This window comes from Psittacula echo (assembly GCF_963264785.1).
Source record: "Psittacula echo genome assembly, chromosome: 9".
NCBI classification, from domain to species: domain Eukaryota; kingdom Metazoa; phylum Chordata; class Aves; order Psittaciformes; family Psittacidae; genus Psittacula; species Psittacula echo.
In genome coordinates, this window is record NC_137745.1 from 20,713,779 (window position 1) to 20,734,666 (window position 20,888).

Genomic DNA, 20,888 nt, shown 5'->3' on the forward strand with positions numbered 1-20,888 from the left:
TTCTCTGTAGGCACGTTTCCGGGGCTCCTTGCTCTGCTACATGAATATTGGCCAGACACCAGCTCTCTGGCCACAGGATTTAATGAGAAAGGCTGAGCATTCGTGATGACAATGCCTCCCACGGGGGTCAGTGCCTCCAGCCAGCTTTGGGTTTGCCTTTGGTAGCTTCCTCCTGCCATTTGCAGCAGGTCATTCTCTAACTATCTGCTTCTCCTTGCACGGAGCCAGCCCTGGGTGTGCTGCTGCGGTGGGACAGGGTGGTACAGGGGAGCTTACCAAGGATGGCTGTGGGGCCGGGGCTGGCTCCACGTTGCTGTGGGGAATGGGGAAAGGGGTGCTCGGTGCCATGGGCTGGGCAATGCCAGGGGTGCTGGGTACCCTGCCGCCCACCTTCCCCAGGCACAGCCTCCTTGAACTGGGAGGCGTTGCTGGCCTCTGGCCTGCTCCAGCACTCAGCATTGTGCCAGCCAAGGCCTAATGGGAGCCATAAATCAGGCAGATGTCTGCCTGCCTATTGCTGGGCGCTTGGCAGCCCCTGGGGAGGGCGAGAGCTGTCCCCTGGGCCTCCCGGCTGCTTCCATGTGAAGCAGGAGCTCAGGGAGCACAGGAAGGGGTCACTGGGCTGAGCCGAGCTCTGACTTGCCTTGGCCAGAGGCAAAGTGCAAGGAGGGTACAAAGGGAGAGGAGATGGAGCAGGACATGCACAGCTTCCTGCGGAGGAGGGAGCTGCTCTCAGGGTGCTGGTGTCCCGGGGTGCTGCCTCGCCAGGCTCTGGGAGTGTGGGAGCATCTCCTGCCAAGTGCAGCTGAGCCAGGCTTGTGGCTCTCCCCATGCTCCGGCCTCCCCAGGCCTGGATCAGCCTCTTGCAGAGAGGAGGTGCCTCAGGGATGCAGGTGACGATGCTGGTTCCTTGTGCTGAGCCCGGACAGCACAGAGCTCTTTGGTAACTGCTCCCGTGCTGCCCTGCATTGTGAGAGCCAGCGCACCACCGACGGGTGGTTTCTCACCTTGCTTCCATACAGGTCAGGAGCAAGGTGATTTCAGAGAGAAGCGACCTCCCTTCCTCCGGGAGATCAGCTCCTGGGTGACTGTGCCAGCACCGCTGCTCCCCAGCCCTTATCTTCAGAGCTCCAGCCCTGGTGCTTGCATGGGAATTTGCGGGGTCACCAGAAAGCTGTCACCTTCTGAAGAGTAGAAGAGAGAGAGGGGAAAAAAGGGAGATATTTCAGTCTTTAAATCCTCCTGCTCTGTGAGCTTCAAAAGGGCTGGGGGAATCAAAGGCTTTGCAGCGCAGCAGCCACGGGAAGAGAGGAATAGCAAAGGCAGCTTTGCTCATGAGGCTCGGAGGGGGGATCCTCCATGGCAGCAGGATCCGCTGGGCTTCTGGGAGCTGGGTAGGTGGGTGAGATGAAGCAGGGGAATGGCTGAGCTGCTGCCATGGGGCTGTGCCGTGTCCCATGTCCTGTGCTGTGTCCCTGCAGCCTGACTGCCAGCACATGAGTGTGCCTGACGTGGGGCTGGGATGCTGCTCAGGGTCACGGTCCAGGGAGAAAGCAGGCTCCAAGTGTGCTGCCGTGCTCGGGAGACGGCTCCTGTGGTGCAGGGTCCCAGGAGGAGGGAGCTGGTTTCCAAGGAAAATGAAGATGAAAGAGAATTAAACAAACCGGAGATGGGCTGAGGAAGGAAGAGATGCGGAGCAGATGGCGAGAAGGGGGGAAGCAGGGAAACAGGCACAAAAGCCTTGGAGACCCCGGAGGAGAGGGGAAGCAAACGGCAGGAGGAGAGTGCAGGGAAAGGCACGTGGGGCAGGCAGACGGGGTGCAGCGGGGAAGCAAAGCACCCCAGGCCCTGGCATTGGCTCCTGTGTTTGCCCAGCCTCCTGCTGGGACCTCTTCTGCCCGTGTCTCTTGAGCACCTTTGTTCTGAGCACTCAGTTTGCTGCCGAGATGCAGCACAGGCAGGAGACCCGAGAGACCTGAGAGTTGTCTCAGTGGAGAGGCTGAAGGGAAGCAGAAGGTGCAGCCGCACCGGCCGCTCCCCCTCCATCCCCGGCGGCATGCTGCTGGCCCCCAGAGCTGTGGCCCCACTCTTCCTTAGCCAAGGACTTGGGCCTTTTGAGTGCCCCGGGGTGGGAGGGAGGAGACCCTGCAGGCAGCAGGCCAAGACCTGCAGCGTGTCCCTGTTCCCTCCCGCAGATGGGATCCACAGTGTGACGGCCCAGTGCGTCCTGCGGGTGATCATCATCACGGAGGACATGCTGGCCAACAGCATCACGGTGCGGCTGGAGAACATGTGGCAGGAGCGCTTCCTCTCCCCGCTGCTGGCCACCTTCCTGGAAGGGGTGGCCACGGTGCTCGCGACGCCCAAGGAGGACATCTTCATCTTCAACATCCAGAACGACACGGACGTGGGTGGCACGGTGCTCAACGTCAGCTTCTCGGCGCTGGCGCCGCGGGGCGGGCGCTACCTCAGCTCGGAGGAGCTGCAGGAGCAGCTGTACATGAAGCGCATGGCGCTGACGGGCGCCTCCATGCTGGAGGTGCTGCCCTTCGACGACAACGTCTGCCTGCGGGAGCCCTGCCAGAACTACATGAAGTGCATCTCCGTCCTCAAGTTCGACAGCTCGGCCCCCTTCATCGCCTCCCCCTCCACCCTGTTCCGGCCCATCCACCCCATCGCCGGCCTGCGCTGCCGCTGCCCGCAGGGCTTCACCGGGGACTACTGCGAGACGGAGATCAACCTCTGCTACTCCAACCCCTGCCGCAACGGCGGGAGCTGCACCCGCAAGGAGGGGGGGTACACGTGCGTCTGCCGCCAGCACTTCATGGGTGAGTGCCGGGGGCACGGCCGGCGCGTCCCTCGCTGTGACTGTCACCATGGCGGGGTGCTCTGCCCCGCAGGGTGGTGGGGCCCCTCTTTGTCTTCAGAGGCCCTCCCGGCTCTGCTCCCGGCTCTCCGTGTTTCCATGGCGCTGGACGTGCAGGGCTGAGGTTGCCATAGAAATCTGTCTTGTAGGGAGGTGGGATGGAGGGCTCGGGGGACCCTGGTGCCACCTCCCAGCCTTTCTCCCAGAGCAGGACCAGGTTGGACCCTGCCAGGGACACAGGAGGCTCCTTGGCCCTGCCCCATGCTAGTGCTGAGCTCTGGGGCCATCAGAGGTGCTGGTCTCAGCCTGTGCCAGCCTTCAGCTGGCCTGCAGAGGTGTGAAGCCTGTGCTGGCCCCATGTGCACTGGGGGAGCTGCTGCCCTCCCAGAACAGAAGGGGAGGCTGGGCCCAGCTGCCCCACCAGGCAGGATCTGATCCATGTGGATCTGGTCCCAGCCATGCTGTAATCCCTGGACCAGACAGTGTCTTTTTGCCACAAGTCCCCAGCAGGCTGTGGAGACCCATGCCTGGCCGTTGGGGACGGTGGGCTGTGGCTGCTGGGGGGAGTACAGCAGCAGATGGCTGCCTCGGAGCTGCTCTCCCATCGCGGTTCCTGGTGAGATAACAGAGTCAGTGGTAATTAACCCCCGGCATCTGAAGCATGAACAGCCATTAGCAGAAGGGTTAATGAGCTCGTTTCCCTGTCACTTCATGCTGTCTCCTCATCCTCCTTTCATGCCATTGAGCAAGTAATGGGAGCAGGGCCCTGGGGTGTAGGACTGTGGCTGAGGCTGAGCAGTTCTCTGTGTGCTGTATGGGAACAGGGGCTGGCCAGAAGCCTGCACTGCTGAGCTGGCTTGGGACATCCCTGGTGCCTACACAGCGAGGTGCAGGGGTATTTGGTGTCCTCACCTGGCTGGTTTCCTCTTGGCTTTTGCTCCTGTGTCAGAGCCTGCAGGGTTAGGTTAGGATGGGTGAGACTTCCATAGCTCTTGGCAGGGGAGCTCAGTGGTCCTGGGCTGTGCCCACACCCCAGAGCCAGGGCTGTGATGCCTGTCCCAGGCTGGTACAGTGGCTGTGCCCAAAGAGGCACTCTCAGCATTGCCGGGACTTCCCTGGCTTGTCCTTGCCTCTCCATCCTTAGGACCGTGCACCCCAGCTGTGGCCAGTCCCTTCCTGTCCCATTCCCATCCTGTCCTGGGTCCAAACTTTCCCCTTCAGCCGGAGCTGGCCACTTCAGCCCAGTGGCTCGTGCTGCAGGGCTGGCAGCACTGGCTTGTCTGGGGGAGCCTTGGGTGACACCCGGGTTGTCACATCCCTCACTGGCTCCAGCTGCCCCAGACCCTTGCAGAAACAGGGGCAGGGGGTATCACAGTATCACACAATATCGCAGTATGTTAGAGATTGGAAGGGACCTCAGAAGATCATCTAGTCCAATCCCCCTGCCAGAGCAGGAACACCTAGATAAGGTTACACAGGAATGTGCCCAGGCGGGTCTTGAATGTCTCCAGAGAAGGAGACTCCACAACCTCCCTGGGCAGCCTGTTCCAGTGTTCTGTCACCCTCACTGAGAAGAAGTTTCTTCTCAAGTTTAAGTGGAACCTCTTGTGTTCCAGTTTATACCCATTACCCCTTGTCTTATCATTGTTTGCCATTGAGAAGAGCCTGGCTCCATCCTCGTGACACTCCCCCTTTATATATTTATATACATTAATAAGGTCACCCCTCAGTCTCCTCTTCTCCAAACTATAGAGACCCAGCTCCCTAAGCCTTTCCTCATAAGGGAGATGCTCCACTCCCTTCATCATCTTAGTCGCCCTGCGCTGGACTCTCTCCAGCAGGTCCCTGTCCTTCTTGAACTGAGGGGCCCAGAACTGGACCACCCAGAACTGGGTGGTGGGTGCGAGGCCCGCACTGGGGCAGGGGGTGCTGGATGCTCGCTGTGTCCCCAGCTCCGTCTCTCCCCGCAGGTGACAACTGTGAAGTGGACAGTCGCTCTGGGCGCTGCGCTCCCGGCGTGTGCCGCAACGGCGGCACCTGCACCAACGGCCCCGATGGCGGCTTCCGCTGCCAGTGCCCGGCGGGCGGCTTCGAGAGCCCCTTCTGCGAGGTGTCCACGCGCTCCTTCCCGCCGCGCTCCTTCGTCATGTTCCGGGGCCTGCGCCAGCGTTTCCACCTCACCCTCGCGCTCTCGTGAGTCCTCTCTTCCCCCCCCGGTCACCTCGCCCTGCTCTGGTGCCTTTGGTGCACGCTGGGCCTGGCCAGCGCCTGGCAGATGCTCCCCACGCCCCTGTGTTAGGAGCTTTGCCTCAGCTCGGGGCTGCCCTGGCTCTTTCAGCCAAAGGGCTCTGAATCTGCACCGGCCCCCCCCTGCTGTCCACTCATCCCTTCCCTGCTGCCAGCTCTCTGCCTCCATGCCAGGTCCCTGTGCTCCCACAGCACCCATTGGGTCAAGCTCCCAGCCCCTTCCCAACTCAGTTTGTACCCAGGGCCGGATCCGGATCTCCCCCTGTCCCTGTGCCGGGTGCATGCATGGGCAGCAGGGATCCCCGCGTGCTCCTGGCGCATGCTCTGCCCTCCTGCTTCCTCCTTGCCCCAGGTTCAGCACCGTGGAGCCCAGCGGCCTCCTGCTCTACAATGGGCGCCTGAATGAGCGGCACGACTTCCTGGCGGTGGAGATCATCCAGGGGCAGGTCCAGCTCAAGTATTCCACAGGTAGGCTTGGGGTGACCCCAAATCCCTGCCATGGGGTTTGTGCTGTGGGAGCTGTGAGGAGGCCATCGCAGAGCAGGGGAAGAAGGGTGCTGCCCTGGATGGAGCCTGTGTTGAGGAAAACGGGGCTGAGAGAGGTGTTGGTGAGTGTCAGTGGATGGCCCAGGGGATGGGTGTCTGTCCCAGGACCCTCCCTGCACTTAGGAATGCAAGCGCAGCAGTGGACTTGGGAGCACAAACCAGGACAAACCCTTTTGGTGTCTTTGCTGCTGTTCTGCCCCGTTCTGTCACTGTGAGCTTCACCTCCTGCCTTGCTGTGAGCCAGTGTGGAGAGGAGGACCCTCTGGGGAGGGCGGCTGCTATCCCGTTGTTCTCATCTCTGCTCCTTTGTGCCCATACTGTGCCCCTCCTGCACCCGTCCTGCCTGCCCCCAGGGGTGAAAGGTTCAGCTGCCAGGAGTACTGGGTCCTTGTGTTAACAATGGAGGCTTCCTTCCCATCCTGGGCCCTGCTCTCCTCCCCTGTCCCCTGCACACAGCACTGGGTGGCCACTCTGCCACTGCTGCAATTGGGCTGACTGGCGGGAGGGCGGATGCAGGGTGCCAGGACACGCTGGCGGGCAGCCTGGACATGGGAGCCATCCCGGATGCTGGCTGCTGGTCCCAGGGCTGTGACTCCCCCACCCCACTCCTGCTGTAAGGCCACAGCGAGCAGAGGCCGCTGCGCTCAGCTGTCTCCCTGAAGCCCTTCTCCATCCCTGCATGAAGCTGTGGGCATCACTGTGGGCTTGGTGCCTGTGGGAGAGCTCAGCTCACATCATCTCTGTCTGCAGGGGAGTCCAGCACGGTGGTGAGCCCCTACCTGCCAGGAGGTGTGAGTGATGGGCAGTGGCACACGCTGCAGCTCCGCTACTATAACAAGGTGTGTGTGCCCCGGCTGTCCCCACATGTGCACGGTGTGAGTGCACTCCCTGCAAGGTGTGAGTGAGCAGCTCTGGCTCTCCTGTTCTCTGGCTCTGCCCTGGAGAGAAGGCAGAGGTGGTTTTGAGCCCTTGGGGATGGGTGCAGGGGAGCAGGCAGCCAAGTGCAGTGGGCGATTGACGCTCGGGTCGACCCTTGGGGCTGTAGGAGTCACCCAGTGTCACACGCCTCACACAGTGTGCGTGCCCATGTCCATCTCTGGCACTGTGTGCTGGCTTGGGCTCCTTCTGCTTCACTCACACCTCCAGCAGAGCAGTGAGAACCGGGCTGTGCTCAGGTCCCTTCCTTGCTGTGGTGGGAGCCCTGGTGCCTGGGTCTGGGTGTGTTGCTAATGCCCTGCCTTGGGTTTCAGCCCAAGGTCAGCGCGCTGGGGGTGGTGCAGGGCCCCTCCAAGGACAAGGTGGCCATCGTGACAGTGGACGAGTGTGACGCCTCCGTGGCCCTGCAGTTCGGCAGTGAGATTGGGAACTACTCCTGCGCCGCAGAGGGGGTGCAGACCAGCTCCAAGAAGTGAGTTCCTTGGGGGCAGCTGGGCACTGCTGCAGTGGGGACACTGTTGTGGTGGGGACACTGCTGCTGTGTCGCATCTGGGACCTTGGCTCTGTGTGCCTGTCGCTGAGGGTGTCTGCTTCCCAGCCCTTGCACTGGGGAGCGCTGGCCTGCCTGGGGTCACTGTGGATCTTACAGCCCTGGGCTTCTGTCCTTGGTAGGTCCCTGGACCTCACGGGTCCCTTGCTCCTCGGAGGGGTCCCCAACCTGCCGGAAAACTTCCCCGTCACTCACCGGGACTTTGTGGGATGCATGAGAGACCTGTACATCGACAGCAAACGCATTGACCTGGCCTCCTACATCGCCAACAACGGCACTGCTGCAGGTACCAGCACCTCTGCTCCTGCCAACCCCTGTCCTGGGAACTGCCTTTCACTGCTGGGCTGTAACAGCATCATGGCAGCACAGCTGGAGCTGAGCAGCTTCCCATTGGAAAATGGGGCCTCCAGATCCCCCTGATGCCCAGTCCCCACCCCAGCTAATGTCCTGGGAATGTCCCCTGATCCCAAACACAGAGCCTGCATGTCTAGCCTGGCATAAGGAGCAGCAACAGCCTTGATCCCCATCCCTGAAGCAGGCAGGGCCTGTGCAGAGAGGCTGAGCAGCCAGGCTTGCCCCTCTGGCAGCCTGGAAAGGGCTGATGGGCAGTGCTGCCTCTCCATGTGGGCCAGGGAGAGATGGTGAGCAGGTAGAGTCTGACGTGGGTGACCTTGATTCCTGCAGGCTGCCATGCCAAGCACACCTTCTGTGACTCCAGCCCCTGCAAGAACGGCGGCACCTGCTCTGTCAGCTGGGGGACCTTCTCCTGCCTCTGCCCCGTGGGCTTTGGGGGCAAAGATTGTCGCTACCGTGAGTGCACGGGCAGGGGGGTGCGTGCAGGGCTGTGCGGGGGCTGCTGTGGAAGCAGAGTAAGGGGTTCATGTGAGATGAACTAGCTCTGCTGTCCTGCATGTAGTGCTCATCCCTCCTCCTCACCTCCACTTTCCTTTCCAGCCATGCACCATGCCCACTACTTCCAGGGCAACAGTGTCCTGACCTGGGACTTCAAGACAGATGTGAAGATCTCAGTGCCGTGGTACCTGGGGCTGGCGTTTCGGACGCGCCAGCCGGATGGGGTGCTTCTGCAGGCCCACGCTGGCCAGTACACCACGCTGCTCTGCCAGGTACGGCCTCAGCCACAGCACTGTGCTCCAGCCCAGGAGAGCAGGACCCTGCCCACCCTGCTGACCCCAGCCCTAGCAGAGGGTGGTTGTGGAGGGGTGCTCAGCAGGGCTGGGTTTCCCTCCTCGTGCTCAGAGGGAGGGTAGGCTGGATGCAACTGGAGTTGGCAATGCCTTGGCTCACCGCTGTCGTTCCCTCCCTGCAGCTGGCTGGGGGGCTGCTCTCCTTCGTGGTGAGCAGGGGCTCCGGGCGCAGCACCAGCCTCCTCCTGGACCAGCAGCAGCTCAGCGATGGGCGATGGCACGACCTGCAGCTGGAGCTGCGCGATGTCCGCAGCGGGCGAGACCTGCGCTATGTCATCACCCTCACCCTCGACTTTGGGCTCTACCAGGTAGGTGCTGCCTGAGACCGCAGCACCAGGACAGGAACTGCGGGATGCTTGGCATAAACAGGCCCCTGCACCCTCAGAGAGGGCTGGGGCAGAGCTAATACCACTCGTCCCGTGTTACTGCCTTCCTTCTGCAGGACACGGTGGTTGTTGGAAATGAGCTGCATGGCCTGAAGGTGAAACACCTGCACGTGGGGGGAGTCCTGGGCTCTGGCGAGGTGCAGAATGGGCTGAGGGGCTGCATACAGGTGAGTCCATGCTCTGAGCCTTTCCCTTCTGTTGGGTCTCTTACATGGAGGGGTGGAAACATGGATCCGTCTCGCTGGTGACACTCCCTCTGAGCATTCAAAGCTCTGAGGTGCCATGGGGTTGTCATAAAGCTACACAACAGGGTGATGGGGGTTGGCTGCCCCTGTGGGTCTGTGGCGGGCAGGAGAACTGTAGCCTGGTGTGTCTGTCCTGCCTCCCCTGTGACTCTGTCACCTGCATTGCAGGGTGTGCGACTGGGTGACAGTGTCACCGGGATGGTGCTGCCCAAGCCCAGCCATGCCCTGCGGGTGGAGGCTGGCTGCAGCGTGCCGAGCCCCTGCGACTCCAGCCCCTGCCCAGCCAACAGCATCTGCAAGGACGAGTGGCAGAGCTATTCCTGCATCTGCCAGCCAGGTAGGGTCTGCAGCACCCTGCCACCCCTTCGCTCTGCACACCTGTCTGTGTGCTCCTTCCTCCCCATGGCTCCCTCCTGGCCTGTCACTGCTCTCCTGTCCCTCACCTGAGCAAGACACATCCCTGTCAAACACTCATCAACTCTTCTGGAGGGCAGAGTCCCTCCTGAGTCCCTCAATCCACTCCTTGGTGCCCTGGCCCCTCTCAGGGGGAAGGTGCCTGTTTACACGGTGCTCTCTGTCCCCACCTCAGGGTACTACGGGGGGGACTGTGTGGATGTGTGTCACCTCAACCCCTGCAAGAACAAGTCCGTGTGTCGCCGCAAGCCAGGCTCGCCCCTGGGCTATGTGTGCGAGTGTGGCGAGAACTTCTTTGGGCAGTACTGTGAGCACAGGTGAGATGTGGGGCACGGGGCAGGGCCATGGCTCTGTGACCAGGGACCTCTCGGTGCCACCCTGCTCCTTGGAGCAGCTGGGCTGATGGGGAGGAGGCCAGGGGGGGTTGGTTGCTGTAACAGAGGAACTATTTCTCTCCCCAGGATGGACCAGCAGTGTCCGAAGGGCTGGTGGGGGAACCCCACGTGTGGGCCCTGTAACTGTGATGTGAACAAGGGCTTTGACCCCGACTGCAATAAAACCAACGGGCAGTGCCACTGCAAGGTGAGGGGCGCTGGGGATGTGGGGATGTAGGGACTGGAGCCCTGCTTGTCCTTGATGCTGTTCTTTGTGCCTTCCAAAGGCCTGGTGGCTGCCCAGGCCCTGCTTTGTGTGCTCAGTTCTGGGCTCAGTCCCTGCTCAGCTCCTCTGGGGCTCTCCTGCCCCGGCTCAGTGACAGTGGGGGCAGCTCAGGAGAGCCTGGCCCTCCTCTACCCTGGCTCCAGCGGCTCCCCAGGCACTGGCCTTGCCTGCTGTCCGCAGGGGTTGTCTGATGGCTGCCCCTGTCCCCGCCAGGACTTCCACTACCGCCCCAAAGGCAGCGATACCTGCCTGCCCTGCGACTGCTACCCCGTGGGCTCCACCTCACGCTCCTGCGACAGGGAGTCGGGCCGGTGCCACTGCCGGCCCGGGGTCATCGGCCGCCAGTGCAATGGCTGCGACAGCCCCTTCGCCGAGGTGACACCCAGTGGGTGCGAGGGTGAGTGTGGGGACTGGGTGCGTGGGGTTTGGTGTCAGTGAGCACCCCTGTGACAGCCCCTTGCCTGTGTGTCCCCACAGTGCTTTATGACGGCTGCCCCAAAAGCCTCAAGGCGGGTGTGTGGTGGCCCCAGACCAAGTTTGGCTTCTCAGCTGCGGTGCTGTGTCCCAAAGGCTCCTTGGGTGAGTAGGGGATGCGGTAGGGAGGGAGCAGCCTGGCCGTGCTGCCGGGGGCTGTAGCAGCCCCAGCAGTGTCTCTCTGTGCTGTCCCAGTCCCATTTAGCTGGGCTTGAGGGCTGGGAGAAGGAAGTTGAAGAAGAAAATACCGCAGCCTGGGGGGAGCAGAGGGGGCTGGGAACAGGCTGTGGGGTCTGTCACCCACCTCAGGACTGTGCTGTTCCCTTGGCCTTGGTCCCCACCTTCTCCCTGCTGGTTTTTGGTTTTGGAGGGCTTGAGGCTGGGGTCAGACATCTCAGTGCCTGCAGGGCCTTGCTGCAGCTCCACTGCCCCCAGCCTCGGTGTGTGCTGCCAGGGGAGCAGGGCACAGCGTGCGTTAGGTGAGTGTCTGGGTAGGAGTCGGAGTCCCAGGCTGGAGGAGGCCGTCCCGGGTGACAGCAAGGGCACAAGCAGGGATCTGGGGCTGTAGGGCAGTGCTAGCCCCTGGGGACAATACAAACGCTGTCCTTCTCCAGCCGCTCGCCCCGGGAGGAGGCAGGTTCGGCTCCTAACTGTTGTCGCTTCTCTCCCTGGTTCTCTCGCCCTCCGTGCTCAGGCTTGAGGGGTGCAGGTAAGGTTGTTCCCATCTCCTTCCCCCTGTGCTGTAAGGGCTGTGCCATGTGGCTTTCCCCCCTGCTTCCTGCCTGGCACCCTGCTCACCCCTGTGCTTTCCCCACCGCTTCTGGAACTGCCGAGTGTCTTCCCAACGCTTTGCCTGGCCTCACTGCTCCTCCGTGCTGTTCCCTGCTCCCAGCACACTAACCAGCACAAACCTGGCTGCAGCTGCATGCAGCCCCTGCCACCCTCTGCTCTGAGCCTGCAGCGCTCTGCTCCCGCTGCGATGAGTCCTGCTCTGCTGGGCTGGTACCTGCTTGCTTAGGCTGGGAGGGAAGGAGCTGGCGATGAGCAATGGGTGGTGAGGCCAAGGAGGAATGGCCACGGGGTGGAGGAAAGGGGTTGCTTTTTGAGCAGCAGCAGGAACATGCACATGTTCGACATGCACAGCACAAGGTCCAGTGCCCTCTGCCCACTGGCAAGGGAGATAGAGGGACCTGGAGGCTGGATCCTGCCCAGGTCTGCAGCTGAGCTGATCTCTGTTCCCTGCTGATGAATGTCCTTGCTGGGGGAGGGCTGGCAGTGGGAAGGTGTCTGTTCTCCCTGCTCCCTGCTCCAATGGTCCCTGGGCTTCTGCAGCTGAGGAAGCGTGGTTGGGGAGGACAGGTAGGAGCTGGAGGTGGTGGCAAGGGGCACGCTGATCACTGGGGCTTTTCTGAGCAGCAACCAGAGTGTGCTCCACGCTCCCCCTCCCCGTCCAGGCCATGCTGCTGTCCTCCCCCAGGCATGGTCCTGGGTGGGCTCCTGTGCCCTGGTGCCATCCCCAGGAGGTTCTGGTCCGAGTCCTGCCAGGTACACTGGGGTTCCTCATGCTCCGAGTGTGCATGGTGTTGCTCCCAGCCCATGACACTGCTCTGTGTGCTGGCTTTAGCAGTGCTTTGGTGGTAGTCAATAGCTGACCCCGTTCATTGCTGGTGTCTCCATTGCTGTGTGGCAGCACTTGGGCCCCAGCCAGGGCTCATCTGTGGGGTGGGTTTGCCAGCTCCACAGCAGGCCTCTTGTCCTCCTCTGGTGATGTTGCCCTGTAGAGAAGCAGGACCTCAACAGGCATTGCAGGCTGTCAGCAGGGGATGCCTGGAGCTGCATGGGCTTCACAAATTTGGAGTATGATGTGCCTTGGGGACACAGACACATCCTCAGAGGGACCAGGGGCTTCTCCAGCCCGAGCCTTGCCAAGGCGCTTACTCCTCTGCAATTGTGTGTGATGCAGCCCAGAGGCCTGCACAGGAACCCAGCTCCTGCAGCGAGCAGCTTGCCGAGGTGATGCAGACCAAGGGTGAATGGGGTGGACTGGTGCAAAGCAGGAGGATGGCCCTGAGGTGCTGGTGCTACTCGTTGGGATTAGGTGGTGCAGAGAGTCCCTGTGGTGGGGGATGCAGAAGGAAGGCATCTATCCTGTGCTGAACTTCCAACATGCCCTTCCTCCTGGCTCTAGGTGCAGCCGTCAGACACTGTGATGAGGAGAAGGGCTGGCTGGAGCCAGATCTCTTCAACTGCACGTCACCTGCCTTCAAGGAGCTCTCCATGCTGGTAATCCTCTCTCTGCTCTGCAGCCCTGGTGGAGCAGGAGCTCTATGAGCAAGGTTTCAAAGAGCTCAGCTTTCCTTGGGCACCTGGAGTAGGAGAGGGCCTTGCCACAGTGCTCAGCACCTTTCTCCTCTGTCCCAAACCCATCATGTGGGAGCACTGAGCTGAGCTGAACTTCCCTTGGTTTCATCTAATCTGGGAGTCCCTGTCAGAAATGACCTGTGTCCTGTCCCCGTATTTGAGAGGAACACAAATACTCCCTGAAGGCAGTTGAGCAGGGCTGGCCTGTTTGCAGCTGGTGGGTGCCTGTTCTATGGGACATCTCTAGCTCCCAGACTCTGCCAGTGACAAATCCCTTTGAAATATCCAGGCAAGTTTATTGAACCCGTGCACCAATTGTAACTGAAACCAGGAGAGTTGCAGGGAGCAAGCACTAGAGGCTTGCCCTGTCCCTTCATCTCCTTGGCCCCAGTGGTGTACAGCACTGGATTAGCTGGGCCAGTGCCTCCCTGGTGTGTTGCTGAAGATGCTCCCTGTTCTGGTGACCACCACTGAGAGTATCTGTGGCTTCAGAAATCCCTGGGTCCAGCATCCCAGTTTCCCAGTGAGAAACCTGCTAAATGGTTGAATCCTTTCCTTTCACCCCACTGGCAGCTGGAGGGTTTGGAGAGGAACAAGACTGAGCTCAACACAATTGAAGCCAAGAAGCTGGCCCACCGGCTCCGGGCTGTGACTGACCACATGGACCACTACTTTGGGAATGATGTGCACATCACCTTCCGCCTGCTGTCCCGCCTCATGGCCTTTGAGAGCCAGCAGCGCGGCTTCGGCCTGACAGCCACGCAGGATGCCCACTTCAATGAGGTGAGGCCTTCCACAGACCACAGTGGCTTCTGCTGCTGCTTCTCTTCAACAGCCACGCTGAGCCTGGGTCTCTGGGGGGGTTCAGGATGTGACACCGCATCAAGAGCACTGCGCTCTCCGGTGCCACACAGACACTGTCGCACGGCAGTGACAGCTGTGGAGGTCAACTCTGTGGTTGGGACTGGAGCACAGGGTGCATGAAGAGTAACAGAGTTGGGTTTGTTCAACCTCGGAAGGCACAGGGAGGTCTTATTGCTGCCTGCAAGCCCCTCGTGGCAGTGGTGCAGGGAAGATGTCTCTGTAGAGTGCTGGTTGATGAGTGTTGAGGATGGGGGTCTGCCGTAGCAGAAAGTCCCCCATTCCCCAAGCCCGTGTGCAGGAAGCTGGGCAGGAGCAGAGCCCTGCAGCCTGGGGGTGGCCAGGAGGGGCCCAAGGGCAGCAGTTCCCTCCCTCCCTGTCCCTGCAGAACCTGCTGCGCGCTGGCAGCGCAGTGCTGGCGCTGGAGAACCGGGAGCACTGGGCCATGCTGCCGCACAGCGAGCATGGCAGCGCCAGCCTCATGGAGCAGCTGCGGGACTACTCGGGCACGCTGGCCAGCAACATGAAGCTCACCTACCTCAACCCTGTCGGCGTCGTCACCCCCAACATCAGTGAGTAGGAGCTGGCTGCTGGTGGGGCCTGGCTGGGGGGGTGCAGAGCTGCTCCTCCATCACAGCCCTGCCCTTCTCAGTGCTCTTCATCTCTGCGAGGGCTCTCTTGAACACGGGAGGTGTTTGTGAGAGACATCCTGGTCCCATCCCTGCCTGCAGTAGCTCACGCACCACCAAGAGCCCACAGGGCCAGGAGTGTGCTGCCCACTCCCAGTTACCTCCCAGTCTCAAGTGAAAAAGCTCTGTGGCAGAAGGAGTCTGCCCTATGGCAGAGCAAGGATCTGGGGTGGGAAGGAGCCCTGTGGGTGCTGGGATTTCATGTCCTGCCCAAACATGAGATGTATCCACAACCCAGCCTACGGCTCATACGGTGCCTTTGACGATGACTTCAAACGCGGGGTGCCCTGGAGCACGGTTGTCTCCAGGTGGCCATCCTGGAGCTGCCTTCCCTCCCCTGCTGCAGTGCTGAGCATCGACCGCATGGAGAATCGCTCCCACGTGCGCCGGCGCTACCCTCGCTACCACAGCAGCCTCTTCCGGGGCCAGCCCGCCTGGGACCCCCACACACACGTCGTGCTGCCGCTGTCGGTGCTCAGCCCCCCGAAAGCCGAAGGTGAGACTGTGAGCATCACTTGAGGGGCAGTGCGGAGGGCATGGCGGGTAGGGAAGGTGTAGAGTCATGGGACAGTTTGGGCTGGAAAAGTTATAGAATCATGGAATGGTTTGCATTGGAAGGGACCTTTAAGGGTCATTTAGTCTGCATGTACCCTGCTGAGACCTGGCTCTGCCAGAGGTCCACAAGCCACCTCTGAGGGCTCAGAGCTTCTGATCTCACCCATCCCAAAGGCTCCTGCCAGCCTCACACGTTGCCTTCAGAGCAGCCTCTGTGTGTGTGTGTGTGTGTGTGTGTTCTCACCACTTGGTTGTGTCCTCAGCTGCCCCCACAGCAGTGCCCACAGCAGCTGGGGGCGAAGGGAACTACACGGTGGAGAGCTCCTCCCCAGGGCAGGTGCTGCCAGAGCCCGAGCCTGCTCTCACCGTCATCATCCTCATCATGTACCGCACGCTGGGGGGGCTGCTGCCTGCACGCTACCAGGTGGATCGCCGCAGCGTCAGGTACATCCTCCATTGCCCTCTGCGAGCACCAGTGCAAAGGGGCTACGGGGCTCTGCCCTGCTCCCCTGGCAGTGGCTGGGGTTTGGTTCCAGGCAGTTGGCCCTGTGGTGCTCTGCCTGTTCCCACCTTGGTGTTGCTCGGCCCCATGTTTCCTGACCCCTTGCTGCGGGCTGGGCAGAGCTGTTGCATCCAGGGTGCCCGGGACTCCCTGAAGGTGACATGTCCAGGCACACTGATGGCAGAGCTCCGTTGCTTCTTGCAGGCTCCCCAAGAATCCTGTGATGAACTCCCCCATCGTGAGTGTGTCCGTGTTCAGCAATCACACCTTCCTGCGGGGGCCCCTGGACACCCCTCTCGTGCTGGAATTTCACCTGCTGGAGACGGCCAACAGGAGCAAACCTCTCTGTGTCCAGTGGAACCACTCAAACCCGTGAGTTGGGCATGGCGGGGCCACTCTTTGAGCTGCTTTCCCCAGGCACCTGCCTCCGCAGTCCCCGAGTTTCCCTGGCCATGACAGGCTGTGCCTGGGCAGCACTGGGACGTGGGGGTTCTGCCCTCTGCCAGGAGGTTCATTCCTGCTGGGACGGCACAGTAGGATCACTGCAGAGCTCTGGCTCCAGTACTTTAGCTGTAAGAGCACAGTTGTATCTGCTGGTGGAAAATCCTTGCTATTCACCCCTCTTCTCTGCAGTTTGTTGCCCGCACACCCTGCTCATCTGTGTTCTCTCCTCTCTGCTCTTTGGTGGCTGCAGGACCAACCCCTCCGGCTTCTGGACAGCCAGGGACTGTGAGCTCGTGTACCGAAACACCACACATGTGCACTGCCAGTGCTCCCAGTTTGGCACCTTTGGGGTTCTGATGGACAGCTCGCACAGAGAGGTAATCCCGGCCTGCGGGGCTGGGGAGGGGGCTATTAGCCACTGAGGCCCACAGTAAGCAGGCACAGGCAGAAAATTCCCTGTGGGACACAAGTAGAGTTTGGGAGCTCAGCAGTCTTCCCATGCCTCCCCCTAACACCACTGCTTCCCTTTGGTTCTCTGCTGCTGCAGCAACTGGAAGGTGACCTGGAGACATTGGCAATTGTCACCTATTCCTTGGTGTCTCTCTCCTTGGTGGCTCTGCTGCTGACCTTCTCCTTCCTGACCTGCCTCAAAGGCCTCAAGTCCAACACACGTGGCATCCACTCCAACATATCAGTCACCCTCTTCTTCTCTGAGCTGCTCTTTCTCCTGGGCATCAACCGCACTGAGAACCAGGTCTGTGTCTTGAGCAAGCACATGTGGTGGGGACAAGGTGTGGTTGGTGCAGTTACCATTGGCACCATGGGACCATCTCCGAATGGCTTTTGTCTCCCCAGTTTCTTTGCACTGTGATTGCCATCCTCCTCCACTGCTTCTTCCTCTCCACCTTCGCCTGGCTCTTCGTCCAGGGCCTCCACGTCTACCGCATGCAGACGGAAGCTCGCAACGTCAACTTTGGGGCCATGCGCTTCTACTACGCCATCGGCTGGGGGGTGCCCGCCATCATCACTGGTACGAGCTGCTCATCCTGCAGCCATCAGTGCTCAGCAGCCTCCTGACCCCCTGGTGCTACCCTGCTCACTTACCCTATGGGGAGAGCTGAGGGTGGGCTTGCCACAGTCAGCAGTGCTGTGGTGCTCAGCTGGGGACCACATATCAAGGGCTGTTGTCTTGCCAATGGGGACAAGTAATTCCTCAGCACATCTCCCCATGGATTCTTCGGTGGGCATGGGGCTCCTGTGGTTGCAAGGCTTGTGGTTACGGTCTCCTGGCTTCCCAAGCCTGTGTGCTTGGGTGACCTGTTGCTGGCAGTGAATGCCCATGGGCTGGGCAGAGAGAGAGCCCTTTGTGGCTTTCAGTGGTGGGATGCGACATGGCTTGGACAAGTCCAAGGCTGCTGGATCTGCACCTGACCTTTCCCTTCCTCCCATAGGGCTGGCTGTTGGCCTGGATCCCGAGGGCTATGGGAACCCTGACTTCTGCTGGATTTCCATTCATGATAAGCTGGTCTGGAGCTTTGCAGGCCCCATTACTGTCGTCATTGTGGTAAAACCCTGTCCTGTTTCCCCCACAGCCCTCTCCTGCCTCCCTTCCGCACACCACGGGCACTCACCCCTTCCTTGGCTGCCCACTGCCTGCCCTGTTCTCTGTACAACCCTTCCTCAGGCAGAGCCTTCTCTCTATCCCTTCTCACTTCAGTCAAACCAGGGGAGGCCATGGCTCAGGCGTGAAGGGGAAAGGAGGGGACACTCACATGGGCCTGGCAGAGCTGGGGTCTGCCCATGCTCTGTGCTGGGAATGTCAGGTCAGAGCCAGCCCTTGGCACCGCTTCTAATCAGTGCCAACACTTTCAGATGAATGGGGTCATGTTCCTGCTTGTAGCCAAGATGTCCTGTTCCCCTGGCCAAAAGGAGACCAAGAAGAAGTCGGTTCTGTGAGTATCAGTGGCCCAACTCCCAGCAGAGCTCCTGTGGCTCGTGATTTTTAGCAGTTTCAGTGACCATCCTCCTCCTTCCACCATCGCAGAGTGCCCCTCTGTGCATCAGTGTCAGCCTTGCAGCCACCGTCCTCTCCCACACCTCCCAGCCACGTTAACCCTTCCTAAACTTTGTCCTTTCCTCTTGTTCTTAAGTCCCCATCTCCACACTGTCCCGCCAGCCTGTCCCCTTCACGCAGTGCTCTCACAGCCACCCCTGTGTCTGCTTGGATTCAACACTGTCCTCACCAACTCTCAGCACATGCTTCTTCCTCCCCTACATGCTCCTTCTGACACCTTTCCCTGCTCCCTCCTGGGCCAGCCCTGGAGCTTGGCTCAGCTCTTTGTGCCTCCAAATGACCTGTGTTGTTTGGGGCCCTGTGCTTGCCATGTGTGATCCAGAAGGGAAGGTCTGGGAGTTGGGGGGAGCTGAGCTGCTGTGCAGGGATGTTCCCCTCTGGATCTCTGTCTGTGAGCTCTAAATGTAGATTAACAATACGCACTAACCTCTCGGTGTGTGTCTCTGTGCCTGTTTGTCTGTCTCTCTCTCTCCAGCATGACGTTACGGAGCTCCTTTGTTCTGCTTCTAGTTATTAGCACTACCTGGCTCTTTGGCCTCTTGGCTGTCAACAACAGTGTCCTGGCTTTCCACTACCTCTACACTGTCCTCTGCAGCCTCCAGGTAACTGCCCGGCCTCTGCCAGGGGAGGGCTTGGCTCAGCCCAGGAGAGCACTGCCATCTGTGGAGAGCAGGGTCCTTGTGCCTCCACTGTCACCCCTGCAGCAGTGGGTGACCCTGCCATTCCTCACTGCTGTGCCCATGGTGAGCATGGCATGAGCAGGAGGTGGCTGCAAGGTGCATGGCTCAGAGGTGACATTCAAGGGGCAGCAAGGACCATCTTTGGAGAGAAGGGGCCTCCATGCTCTCCAAGGGAGCAGCCTGCAGTGGAGGTGTTGGACACCCCAGATATGACCCACGGCAGCATCCCACAGACCTGCTGCCACCGCCGTGGCTGGTGTTGCTGGAGGGGACACTGCCAGGGGCTCCTTGGCCACTGCCAGCCAGGACACCCCAGCCTGTCCTCCCTCACCTGTGCCCACTGTGGAGGCACTGGGGAGCGATTTGGTGCATCCCAAGCCTGGTGCCCACCATGACTGATGTGCTGGACCCTGGAGGAGCCAGGGCCCATCCCGGTGCTGGTGCTGTGGCTTGGCTGGCAGCGAGGGGCTGCCTCATGGTGTCTCTCCCGCAGGGGCTGGCTGTGCTGGTCCTGTTCTGCGTGCTGAACGAGGAGGTGCGGGAGGCCTGGAAGCTGGCCTGCCTCGGCAAGAAGGGGCACAGTGAGGAAGCCACGAGGAGCACGCAGGTAGGCGAGAGCAAGAGCTGCCCGGGGGCTGGGAACAGGCTGGCTGACGGGAATGGTCCCGCTTCCCGGGATGCAGCCGCACCTCCCTCACAGGGCACGTGCCCTGTCTCCTCTCCCTGCCTCGCCAGGGCCCCAGTGCCTACAACAACACAGCGCTGTTCGAGGAGAGCGGGCTCATCCGCATCACCCTGGGGGCCTCCACCATCTCCTCGGTGAGCAGCGTGCGCTCAGCCCGCACACACTCCAGCCAGCGCGCGTACCTCAGGTAGGGACCACGGCTCCGGGAGAGCCGGACTCCGGGTGCCAGGGGAGCACATGGGCAGAGCCGGGCTCCTGCCGCTGTGACCCTTTGGCCTCCTGCTTTTCAGAGACAACGTGACAGCCCGGCAGGGCTCTGCCATGGATCACAGCTTGTTGGCTCACGCCGGCCCCACGGACATTGATGTGGCCATGTTCCACCGCGATGCTGGGGGAGGTGAGGTTCAGCCCCATGCCTGCGTGGTGGCTGTGTGGTTACCTCCTTCACTCTGTGTTCAGTGATTACTTCCAAACGTGCCCTGGGTAGGAGAGAGAGGCAGTTACCGTGCTGCTGTAGCACAGTCTCCTCCCAGGCAGATGCAAAGGGCAGTCCCCAAGGAGCTAGAAATGGAGGAGGCAGGAGAGGACAGAGGTTGTTGTGAGGTCCCTGGGGACACTGGGCTCCCAGCACAGCACAAGACGTTTGACTCAGTGGGATGAGGCCTGTGAATGGGTCATGAGACAGGCTAGCAGAGGCTGAAGGAGGTGGCTTTGCTCAGCCTGGAGGAAGAGGAGGCAAAGGGGATCTTATGGCTATTTGGAGCTGCCTTAGGAGGAGGTACAGAGAGGCAGAGAGAGGCTGCTCTCAGGGAGGAGCAGCAGGCACAGGGCGCAGCCGAGGGGACGTCAGCAGGGCTCAGGCAGGCTTGGTCGTTGTGAGTGTTCTGCCTTCCTGGCCCCGCCACCGGGACCCTCTCCCACTGGCATCCCAAATGTTCCCCCCCCGTGGTGTCCCTGCAGACCAGGACTCGGACTCGGACAGTGACCTGTCCCTGGACGAGGAGCGCAGCCTCTCCATCCCGTCCTCGGAGAGCGAGGAGAACGTGCGCCTGCGGGGCCGCTTCCAGCGCGGGGCAAAGCACACAGCACACAGCGAGCGGCTCCTCACTCACCCTGCCAACACCGCGCCCAAAGGCAGGTCCTGGGGCTCCGGCGGGAAGGGCTGAGCTCAGGCCTTGTGGCCAGGCTGTGTCCTGTGGTGCCTTCGAGTGCTGCTCACACGTTCTCTCCCTCTTCCCCTTCTGCTGTGTCCTTCGCCAGATGTGGATGGCAACGACCTCATGTCGTACTGGCCAGCGCTGGGCGAGTGCGAGGTCCACCCCTGCTCCTTGCAGAAGTGGGGCTCTGAGCGGAAGCTGGGATTCGACATCAACAAGGATGCAGCCAACAATAATCAGCCAGACCTGGCCTTGACCAGCGGGGATGAAAACTCCCTCACCCAGACCCAGCGGCAAAGGAAAGGTAACAGCCTGGAGCAAGTGGGCAAGGGTGGTGGCCTTGCCTGTATC

The 20,888-nt window shown here is 61.0% G+C and overlaps 1 protein-coding gene across 2 annotated transcripts in view; it reads left to right on the forward strand.

The window, feature by feature from the left end:
• Positions 1 to 20,888, forward strand: part of CELSR3 (cadherin EGF LAG seven-pass G-type receptor 3) — a 31,248-nt gene that overhangs the window by 6,393 nt on the left and 3,967 nt on the right. Inside the window, exons 2-33 of one of the 2 annotated variants that reach the window (XM_080625227.1) lie at positions 2,196 to 2,828; positions 4,837 to 5,059; positions 5,466 to 5,581; positions 6,410 to 6,498; positions 6,910 to 7,067; positions 7,268 to 7,431; positions 7,830 to 7,955; positions 8,100 to 8,269; positions 8,473 to 8,658; positions 8,793 to 8,903; positions 9,150 to 9,318; positions 9,571 to 9,712; positions 9,857 to 9,977; positions 10,269 to 10,452; positions 10,533 to 10,634; positions 12,718 to 12,812; positions 13,464 to 13,673; positions 14,140 to 14,323; positions 14,787 to 14,936; positions 15,259 to 15,439; positions 15,702 to 15,869; positions 16,192 to 16,318; positions 16,489 to 16,695; positions 16,797 to 16,971; positions 17,393 to 17,505; positions 17,814 to 17,893; positions 18,491 to 18,617; positions 19,189 to 19,302; positions 19,431 to 19,567; positions 19,671 to 19,777; positions 20,341 to 20,514; positions 20,641 to 20,841. In XM_080625227.1, coding sequence (XP_080481353.1) covers positions 2,196 to 2,828; positions 4,837 to 5,059; positions 5,466 to 5,581; positions 6,410 to 6,498; positions 6,910 to 7,067; positions 7,268 to 7,431; positions 7,830 to 7,955; positions 8,100 to 8,269; positions 8,473 to 8,658; positions 8,793 to 8,903; positions 9,150 to 9,318; positions 9,571 to 9,712; positions 9,857 to 9,977; positions 10,269 to 10,452; positions 10,533 to 10,634; positions 12,718 to 12,812; positions 13,464 to 13,673; positions 14,140 to 14,323; positions 14,787 to 14,936; positions 15,259 to 15,439; positions 15,702 to 15,869; positions 16,192 to 16,318; positions 16,489 to 16,695; positions 16,797 to 16,971; positions 17,393 to 17,505; positions 17,814 to 17,893; positions 18,491 to 18,617; positions 19,189 to 19,302; positions 19,431 to 19,567; positions 19,671 to 19,777; positions 20,341 to 20,514; positions 20,641 to 20,841 — 5,244 coding nt within the window. Of the gene's footprint in view, positions 1 to 2,195; positions 2,829 to 4,836; positions 5,060 to 5,465; positions 5,582 to 6,409; positions 6,499 to 6,909; positions 7,068 to 7,267; positions 7,432 to 7,829; positions 7,956 to 8,099; positions 8,270 to 8,472; positions 8,659 to 8,792; positions 8,904 to 9,149; positions 9,319 to 9,570; positions 9,713 to 9,856; positions 9,978 to 10,268; positions 10,453 to 10,532; positions 10,635 to 12,717; positions 12,813 to 13,463; positions 13,674 to 14,139; positions 14,324 to 14,786; positions 14,937 to 15,258; positions 15,440 to 15,701; positions 15,870 to 16,191; positions 16,319 to 16,488; positions 16,696 to 16,796; positions 16,972 to 17,392; positions 17,506 to 17,813; positions 17,894 to 18,490; positions 18,618 to 19,188; positions 19,303 to 19,430; positions 19,568 to 19,670; positions 19,778 to 20,340; positions 20,515 to 20,640; positions 20,842 to 20,888 lie in introns of those variants that run through there. The other variant, XR_013957604.1, reaches the window with a different exon arrangement.